The 10,637-nt window shown below is 34.3% G+C and overlaps 1 protein-coding gene across 1 annotated transcript; it reads right to left on the bottom strand.

Moving 5' to 3' along the window:
* Nucleotides 1-330: 330 nt before the first annotated feature.
* Nucleotides 331-9,045, bottom strand: LOC128552348 (caspase-6-like). The gene is made up of 4 exons (XM_053533376.1): nt 8,918-9,045; nt 5,225-5,721; nt 3,059-3,114; nt 331-1,367 (listed from the first exon to the last, which is right to left on the bottom strand). The coding sequence occupies exons 2-4, from the start codon at nt 5,673-5,675 to the stop codon at nt 855-857; spliced, it is 1,020 nt and encodes a 339-aa protein (XP_053389351.1). The 5' UTR covers nt 5,676-5,721; nt 8,918-9,045; the 3' UTR covers nt 331-854.
* Nucleotides 9,046-10,637: the final 1,592 nt, after the last annotated feature.

Genomic DNA, 10,637 nt, shown 5'->3' with positions numbered 1-10,637 from the left:
TCAAGACTTAAGAAAAGCATTTGATCTAGTGGATCACGAACTATCATTATATATAATATATTATTGTTTGAGTTGAAATTATATCACCTTTTAAACACACTTCTTGGACACTACATGTATTTGAACCATATTTAAATATCAAATTTAGTAACAGAAAAGTTAACATACAATGTATTAATATATTTTCATTAGTCTTATGCATATTACAGGCCATCGGTGTATATTATATATTATATATATATATATATTATATATATATATATATATATATATATATATATATATATATATATATATATATATATATATATATATATATTTGATATTAAACATAATATACATTTGATAATAAACATAATTTAGGCATATGTAAAATTGAATGACTCAGCAATAGTAGAAATTAAACATAATTTTAACATTGTAATCATAAATAGGAAAATCAGATATAAACAGTGAGTATAAACATACACATTACACAAACGTGTATAAAAGTGTTAAATTATATGCATATATTATACAATTTATTGATTTTTGTCTCTCTGAAAAAAGATGGTCTTTTCAAATAATATACAATGATAGTATAAAAGTATAATATGTATCCTTTTATTTGTAGAATTCATAAGTTCAACAAAGTTATACACTCGTATAATAGTTACCTATATACTTTTTTTCTGTCTTGCATTTCAGATCGAAATGAAATTTGTCTTCAACCTCAGAAGGTGAAGTGATACATGATAGGTATCAAATAGTGTCAGTCGTCGATGTTGGGCAGAAATAATATTAGATGCGTATATCTTTATTATTCACTAAATACTGATCTATGCCAAAGAAACAAATCGCTGTACATAGTACATTTACAGCGCTGGTTTGTCAGTGGGCACGTTTTCAGTTTCATCGGCTATGTCTTTAAATATCAGCGGTTCTATCAGCCTATGTACAATACAGGGTGCATTCATAAATTTGGTTGGTTTTGCTTCTTTGCATGCAACACGACCTGCAGCTCCCGTAAGTAGTTTAAGGAAGTTCATCTCGGTGTTATTTTGAAAGTCATGCTCATCAATAACTTTGCATAACTCGTCAATCAGCCACGAGCCTTTTGACGTATTTCGTTTGGCCCTTTTTCCTGCAGCAGACGGATACACAATCAGAAAATTCTTTGAGATATAACACAGGGGCTGTCCAGAGTTATCTTCCTCAACATCTGGATCGCTTTCTTCGCCTGACGAAGAAACTTCCGTTCCTTCATGATCCGCTTCGGCTGTAGTCTTGTTGGGGTTTTTCAGCTGATCTCCCTGGCCTAATTCATTTCCGGTCTCTGGCTGCGTATCGTTTTCGTCTGCTGAATTTGTCTCAGTGTCATCGATATTCTATATAAAATTGTATAAAAATGTAAAAATCATTAAATATTTGGTACATGTCTGTTACGTTGGCTTCGGGTTCTAACAGAAATCAATTTTTTAACATCAGTGAAATATTTCTGCCGCCATACACTTAAAGATACGCCACAGAATAAAGGTATTATATCTACTAACAAATGTACAGTGACATATATCAGGCCAAGACAATGTGTTTAATGTGAAACATTTTATTGAATAACTGTAGCATTATGCAACTGATATGATATAAAACTGACTTTGTTTCTACAGGGCAAGATAGTTTTAAAACCTATACTGAAAAGATATTGGCTAAATATGTTTGCATATGAAGTTGTGAAAACAAATTAATTCAGGGAGGGCCTAAATTGTCCACCTGTCATCTTAAAATATATAGCTGTAAGAATAATATTCACAAAGTCCATGTAGAAGGTTAAAGTTGCAAAATAAAGACAAATGAATAGACATAAATCTTAAAAAAAGACTACACATTTTGAAATATAGTACTAAACATTACGATAGCCGTGCAATATTCCCTTGAAATCAACACATGTACAGAGAAACAAATGATTGTTTCTGTATTTTCTTAGACTGACATGGGTGGTCATTTTGTCCTACTTTCGTGTTTATCGCTTTTCCGTAATCGGTCGGAAACACGTGATTTTAAAATTGTTTCAAACGAATATCCATTTAAGACGCGCAACAAAATAACTGTATTTCCATGATGGTAATTATGCACGACTTGCACGAAAAATATGAGATGTACAAAATTTAAATTTAAAATTGACAGTGACAAATATTAGGCCAAGACAATGTGTTTAATGTCTAAAATCTTATTAAATTAATGTAGCCATGTGTACATAAATAAGTGTATTTAGGTAAATTTCAATCATACTTTGTCTCTGCAGTGTAAGACAGTTACTCATTTATATTCTTAAAATTATACTGAAAAGAGATTAACAGAAAAAGTTTACAGACGAAGTTGTAAAAACACTTTTATTCGGGAAGGGCCTGAATTGTCCTTATGAAAACTTGTAGTATAGCTGTATATTACCTGTATTATAAGAATGATTATCATGAAGTTTTTGTGAGTTACAAAATTGTTGAATTCCATGTGCTAAGTTTGTAAAAATCACGTTATCGTTTGGGCATATGATATATTTTGCATCTATTTATAAATTATAGCCTCGTTTCGGAGGATTCTTCCGAAAAAGTCCGAAGATGCTCGACGGGTTCGTAAGCAGTCGGAAAGCATTCTTTCGGTTTGACATAGGCAACATTTTTTGTTTATTTGTTAGTTATTCTTGAACATATTCATGACTAGTTGGTCAGAACCGATGCAGTGGGCCATATTTTCAGTAAATAGGAAGTCTCAGCTACAAACTCTGGTTTTCATATAATACTCGTTCGGGTTTTAGTAGTGGACCTTTAAGTAGGTACTAGGTTGAACTGGGTTTTTAACCATATAATTAACATGTTAATTATCGATAATAATCATCCAAAATATTCGTGTTGCACGGACTTTGCTGTTGGCACTAATACTAGTTCATCAGTAGATCACTGGACCCTGAGGTCATGACCTCAAAGGCGTCAATTTTCATTATTGCACAGTCCAGAAATCAGTGTACTTAAGAAGGTAAGAATCAATTAAGATGGACAAAGAAGGACACTATATTTGTACTCACCATGTTTCGCATTCCAGTTTCCACTTGGACTTCGTAACCAGAGTCATCTCGTTCAGCTGAAAAATAATATGTAGCTATTGATGGACTATTAAACTATTAGACTAGGCCTAATGCGTTCAATACAGTGCACAACCTTTTTTTCACGTGCTATGATTCGAAATAAAAAGCTGGCGTCCTGTGACATTGGTAAATGTCGTGCGAAATGCGTTCGTAATTTCAATTTGAGGTTCAAACTTTCTTTCGTTGACATATCTCCAACCGACCACCCGGGTTTGACACAGCATCAATATTCATTGGCAAAGAAAATGTTCTGCATATTGTATAAAGTTATGCAACAAAGAAAACATCATTGAAGACAAATTGTATGTCTGTCACGTATCACTTTATTAATTAAGAAAACGGATATCGTTTATGCATGAAATATGTTCTTAAACGAATTCAAGAATTCATGCATATGCATTTCCTGTCATACTGAATATCTGTTAATTTTGAAAATCGGTCCTAGTGTGTTTTGTAGCAAAGCATAATCATAAGTACTATTTTGAGTTTCATTGTGTGGTTGCTTTTGTATTATACTGTGAGTTTCATTTGATAGATGCATTTTAAAGGTGCCATTTATTCAATTATAAACTCAAGTTTGCAGAATTATTATGCCGAGTATATTTATCTAAATACATTTGCACACCGAAACATTCTTGTAAGATATAGTCCGGTCCGCAGCAATTGTATCAAGCTGGTCACCTCGGCCATTATGCCTAAAAATGTTTTATACGGAAATACCCGATGTTTTACGATTGCAGCCTTAGAAACATTGATGTCTTCCCTTTCCACAAGTTCGAAAAAAAAACTGTTTAGCCAAATTCGACCTAACCCAATGTGCGTGTTGTCAATTACGTGCTAGCTACACCCTTGATTTTGTCTAAACTCGTATATGGAGGGTTGGTGCAATGGGACGCTCGCTAATAGATATTTGCGCATAAAGTTTAAGTGGACTATTGACACCAAAGACGACCGATATGATACCATCTCAACATCATTCCATAATATTATGTGCGGTAGAGAAAACAAACCCATACTTGTGGTAGGTCTGACTTATCATACCACCACTTTACGGTAGAGGATATAGATGTTTCTTTGTCTGTTGGTCCGTCAGTCTGTCCGTCAGTGAAAATTCGTGTTATACATATCGTTAAAAGTATCCCACCTACGGTCATTAAATTTTACTGAAATGTTCTTCAACAATACATGTTATGTATCTGAGACAATGTAGTCCGTCAACTTACCCGACGCCAACATTTACACTTTGAATACTTCGTAGATCATAATTCTGGCCCAGTCGTATTACGACTTGGTCAGAATGTTTGTCTTAAACAAAATGTCGCACGAGTTTGAAACACCACTACAGTATGTCTCTAGGCTGTTAACTTTATCTATAACTTGTATTACCTACAGTTTTCTTTGTTTCGAAAGGCAAAATGCCGCCATTGTTACATACATTTACATGAAACCTAATGGATGGTCAGCTTCTAGTTTCCAGAATTACGGGAACATTCCAGTTTTCGCAGTTTTTCCCGTGCCCTTTTATAAATTGTTGCAACGATTTACTTTTGTAAACATTAATGAATATAGAACGAGAACATAAAGGACCATTTGAACAAATTTAAGAGAGGACCATACAAGAATGCTACATTAGGACCAAGTTTGATAAATATCCGTCAAGTTGTTCATTAGAAGAAGCCTTTTAAAGGATTTTTCTGTTTTTGACTCTGGCAGCCCTTTAAAGTAACCAAGCAAAACATTTAAATAAACTTGAGAGAGAACATTCAAGGATGCTAGAGACCATGTTTTGTGATGATCTATCAAGTGTTTCATTGGAAGAAGTCGTTTAAATGTTCTTTTTTACTTCACTTTCTAGCTCTGGGGGCCCCTTAAAGAAGCCAAGCAGAACCGTTTAAACAAACTTAAGAGAGGTGCATGTTAGGATGCTACAGACTTACTTTGGTGTCATTCTGACTCCTGATTTCACAGAAGATGTTTAAGAAAATAATGTTGACAAAGGACTCCGAAGTGTCCACCTATACTAACAGTTTACCTTTTTCATTTATTCTAAAAAAAAAAAGAAGAAATAAATGCATTTTTCTTAAGAAGTAACGTGAATATTAATACCTTCCGGTCGGTCAGGATTTGACCGGCATGCTTGCAGAATCAGAATTCGTGGTTTTCCTTTCAGAGACGGGCATTTTTCGTCACTTAGTGCGTTGATTATTTCGGACAATTTGACTGCCCCGCCATCGCTAAATCTAATCTGCTGCTCCCCTTTGACCTCTCCGCCATGCGAACTTAGGACCAGTAAGAAACACTCGGAATTTTCATGATTTGTGTTCTGGATCTTGCAAGTTATGCAGTCGCAATTTGACGGTGGTGCTACCTCCGCAGAGTGGATCCATTCAGACTTTTTAAGATCTCTGCCTTGACCTTGATTTAACCACTTAAATTTGAGTTTTGTGCAGAAAGCTCTTTGCAGATTGTCTGCATCTTTAGCCCCACCTTTACGTTCTTTAAATTTAGAGCCCGCCACGGGCTTTTCATTCACAATTATGACGGCATAACCTCGCATTTTGAAATAGCACCTGGTTCGTCGTTACTTATCCCGGTCTTAATTTCTGTAAAACAATAAACATGTGAAGTTAATGTGCAGTAAATGGTTGATATCTTAAATACTGAAAACGGCATTCTGGCGAACAGTTCTTACTATTGATCGGAAAAGCCATCAACAGTCCTTCAGACTTCAGCAAACAGTTCTGACTATTGACCGGGAAGGCCATTCACAGTCCTTCAGACTTCGGGCAAACAGTTTAGACTATTGACCGGGAAGGCCATCCACAGTCCTACAGACTTCGGGCAAACGTACAGTTTTGACTATTGACCGGGAAAGCCATCCACAGTCCTTCAGACTTTGGGCAAACAGTTTTGACAATTGACCGGAAAGCCATCTACAACCTTCAGACCTCGGGCAAACAGTTTTGACTATTAATCTGAAGCAATCCACAGTCCTTCAGGTTCCAGGCAAACAGTTTTGACTATTGACCTGTAAGTGATTAACAGTTCTTCAGACTTTCACTATTGACCGGGAAAGCCGTCCTTTAGATTTTGGGCAAACAGTTTTGACTATTGATCGGAACGCCATCCACATTCATTCAGAATTCGGGCAAACAGTTTTGACTATTGACCGGGAAAGCAATCCACAAATTCCTTCAGACATCGGGCAAACAGCTTAGACTATTGACCGGAAAGTATTGTCCTAAAAGCCATCCACAGTCCTTCAGACTTCGGGCAAACAGTTTTGACTATTGACCGGGAAAGCCATCAACAGTCCTTCAGACTTCAGGCAAACAGTTTTGATTATTGACCGGAAAGCCATCCACAGTCCTTCAGAATGCGGGCACACAGTTTTGACTATTGACTGGGAAAGCCATCCACAGTCCTTCAGACTTCGGGCAAACAATTTTCACTATTGACCGGGAAAGCTGTCCTTTAGATTTTGGGCAAACAGTTTTGACTATTGGTCGGAAAGCCATCCACATTCATTCAGAATGCGGGCAAACAGTTTTGACTATTGACAGGGAAGCCATCCACTGTCCTTCAGACTTCGGGCAAACAGCTTTGACTATTGACCGTATAGCCATTCAATAATAAAATTTATACCAGTATCTTCTTATATGACTTTATAGACAACAATAGCTTTATCGTCATGCTATGATAAAATGTATGTATATAGATGAGGCTGAAAGGAAATATAAAATCTATATCTAATCAATTCCATTATGACTAGATTTAACGAAAATGCGCCTGATAACAAAACGGAGTAAACTTTATGCTGCCTCACCTCATGTTTTCAGTCCATATAACCATATGGTTTTTAAAAAAAGCTGACTCAGTTATGATAGTATTCAACAAAGTATCCACTTCGATTTTGATGTAAAAGTATTCTAATCAAACATTTTTTCTTGCTACAAATTTGTTTTAAAAGGACCACCCTATATTTAAATTTATCATACAGTAGAACCCAGCTAATGAGACTACATACGATCCTTTCAAAAATTGTCTTAAGGATAACATGGTGTAATAGCCATATTTCATATCTTGTAACTGGATGGTAATATTTAAATGAAATTTGGTCACTTTAAAGACATTCAAAATTAAAAACGTTTCATAGAGATTTTTCGATTTTTTTCATTTTTTGGGGGATATAATCGGTATTGATGTTAACATTGATTTTATGGAAAATATATAATTTCTTTGATTATGAGAATCTGAACTTGAGTTTCGAGAAAATTTTGCGGTAGAAAGCTGTATTATATGATTCTGATACAAATTTCAAAAAGAAATCTAAAATTTCCAGTAGGGAAAAGGAGAAAATTATTTTTTCTAGTTTTCAGGGGAGATAACTCATGAAAAAAAACAAAATTATCAGGGGAGGTAATCTAAACGAAATTTTTGAGAACTTATGTCACTATATAACTGGTCAATATGCACCTTATTTCTATCGTTTGACATTTTCAAGCTTACATTATTAAATTGTATGTACGCTTTTGGTAAAATTGAGGCCTATTACGGGTAGTCATCCTTAACAGCGGAGTTTTTCTATTATCGGAAGTTACGAGATATATGGATCATAGTGAACGCATCTGCATCGTTTTTGAAAGGAAAACATCCTTATTTGAAAGTCACTGAAATATTAAATACAGATTAATGAAAAAGAAGTTTTTTCTTCTGTTTATCTAAATTTACTTTTATGAGAAAAAAAATTAAATTTACAGTTATGTGATATTAGAATGGAATAAGTTTACTTTATTGTCAGTCAAATGTACATGCTTGTTCAATCAGGTAGATATCTATTATTAATATTAATAGTAATATGCAATTGTTTTCAAACCTTATTTGTACATTTGGCTGTTGGAATCACTAACAAAAGGTAATATTTTCTTGTTTGAAATACAAAAATTCAACATGGAAACTATGAATAGAACTTTTTAGACATTGGAATTTGGAAGTATATTTAAAAATCGTATCAATTGTTCCAGGTCAAAAGAACCTTATAACCAACAAATGCAGAAGTATAGAGATTGAACTGCGAGCTTTATCTCCGTCAACATTAAATCGTCCCTATTGAATGTACGCACGTATTGAGTGTACCTATATGTACTGACTAAAGGTTAATAGGTTTGGTTAAACATGGGGTTAATAGTGTACATTCAATCTCTATATTGTTAAACCAATACAAGTAAAGTCATACTACAATCCAATATGATAATCAAGGGAGAGAAACTGACAGGTAAAATGCTAATTTTATTTTGAGATAATCAATGGACAGAATACTGCATGCACGGCAGGTAAAATTCTAACGTACGGACGACAGTCTTATCAGATGGAAATGCTTTGACAATCAAAGGAGAATACTCGAAATTTCTCATTAGAAGTATTTTGTATAACTGTGGAATGTTGAAAATGACAGGTAAAATGCTAACGTAATGCTGAATCTCCAATTAGATGACCAAGGGAAAGAATATTCGACATTTATCACTAAAAGCAAATTTCTTTTAAGTTTGCACAATGGATGTTTACCAAAAATATTGCTAACTACACTAAAATCCACTTTTTGAACATAATCTGTGAAATTTTCATCTGTGACATCCTTTTTAACACAATAATTTACCCGAGTAACTCAGTTTTACAGCTCTAAAAGTATGTTCGATAGTTTCATGCGTACAGTATTTGACAGATTTCGTTACCGTATGACACACTGTGAGGGAAATTTTTGTAGAAATAATTAAAAAACAGACACTGAAAAACTCTTACCTCTATGGGAGGTTAAACCAGGAAGTATAACAGCACACAATATGGACTTTGCTATACATATCTCACATGAGCGGATCAAATTGGGCGGACACGGCGCCTGCAACCATTTTATTTGGTCTCAAAAGGAAGTCATTTAAAAAAAAATACACATTTCGAGAGCAAAAAAATAATTATTGTTACTTAACGGACATGCGCGGAACTGAACAGCTGTAAATGAGAATTTGAAGAGACTTCGAACAATAACCATTCAACCACAATAAAGTGTGTAGTGTAATCTGATTAAAATCACTGTCTCCTATTAAGGACGCTCGCTACAGTTTCTTATTTTTTTTCTCAATAATAGATTTTGATGAATTGTTTTGCATTAAAAGATCATGTTATGATGTATTGATAAATGAAATAAAAATACTAGGTCACCAGCTTTGTTTCAATTTAATTTGCCCCTAGATATGGTGTTATTTTTAACATTTTTCAAAATTTATATAATCCTAAAATATAGTTCAGTAAAGTACAATAATCAGTATAAATTTGATATCTAAGCATTTTTATAACGGCAAACAATATATCTAATTGAAACATGCTCAGAGAAATCAAAAGAAAATGATTTTGTAAAGAAAGGAATACTTGTTCAGCAGACTCAAGGGGTATTTTGCATATTTTTGAGAATTTTAAGATGGTACCTCTGCTATTTTATCGAGTTTCACATAATAGAATCAAACTCTGCACATACCTTTGGTTATGTCTACCTAATCTAAAACAAAAAGAAAATTGATAGGTCACCATATTAGATTTCGCTTAAATCAAATTACAACGAGATGGGGTGTGGCGGGCATTTATATAACGCAGGTTAGTACGAAATACTCTTTCAGTGTTTGAGCAAATGACTTAGAGATATATCAATTTATCAAACGGCAGATATATTAATAAGCGGATTTTAAGGTGTTTCTGAAGCATTTTGATGTCATAGAACGATGAAAGTTTCCGTCTTTCACCGAACAAAACCTATAGTTTACGAATACGGATGTACGGGATGGGTACGGTACGGGATTAGAAACAGCTGTGACTCAATGCAGTGTTGGAGCGCCGGTATAAATTACAGACTCCAGTATTTGTTTGTAAAATTGGCTATGAAAGCTGGCAATGTGAAGCAGTTTGAACTAAAATACTTTAAATGTATAGATCTATGTTACGCGCATATAGCCAATCTGCGCATTTGGTAAATCGCGCAGCGCAAATAACCAATTTGTTATCTGCGCAACGATTTGTAAATCGGGCAACCTTATATATTTCTTATATGCGCAGGGCAACTGTCTTGCGCGTTTGGTAAATGAGTCTGCGCTTTTAACATATGGATGATATCTCCCGATAAAATTGAATATCATTAGAGTGTTAGACTTGTAAGCCTACCTGACGGTGATCAGGCACGCGTAAAGGTGTGAATTTGTAAAGAAAAAGAAAACCATTTTTTTAAAGTAAATGAGCGTATTTATGCGGTAATTTCTCACGTCCCTGGTAGTTTATGGCCTATAAATTTCTGTTGACGACGGTATTAAGAGTCATTTGTCATAGGTGTTAAAAAACGTTAAAATGATACAAAATATCCCAAGTATATTTAATAACACAAGTATTTTTTTATTTATTTTTATACTTTTTTTAACTTTTAAACGCCGTAGCCTGTGCGGGATGTCGATCCTGCGCTAATAGAAAATCTGGAAATTAC

The sequence above is a fragment of the Mercenaria mercenaria genome, unplaced genomic scaffold, assembly GCF_021730395.1.
Source record: "Mercenaria mercenaria strain notata unplaced genomic scaffold, MADL_Memer_1 contig_2402, whole genome shotgun sequence".
Taxonomy (NCBI): Eukaryota; Metazoa; Mollusca; class Bivalvia; order Venerida; family Veneridae; genus Mercenaria; species Mercenaria mercenaria.
The sequence above is the reverse complement of the archived record's forward strand: the minus strand, read 5'-3'. Positions and strand labels throughout refer to the sequence as shown.

Bases quoted from the DNA above. Each gene is read 5' to 3' on its own strand.
- LOC128552348 (XM_053533376.1), bottom strand. From the start codon at position 5,675: ATGCGAGGTTATGCCGTCATAATTGTGAATGAAAAGCCCGTGGCGGGC. The intron at 3,115-5,224 runs GTATTAATATTC...ATTATTTTTCAG, and splicing joins AAATCCTGACCGACCGGAAG to CTGAACGAGATGACTCTGGT. The intron at 1,368-3,058 runs GTGAGTACAAAT...AATTTTATATAG, and splicing joins AAACTGGAATGCGAAACATG to AATATCGATGACACTGAGAC.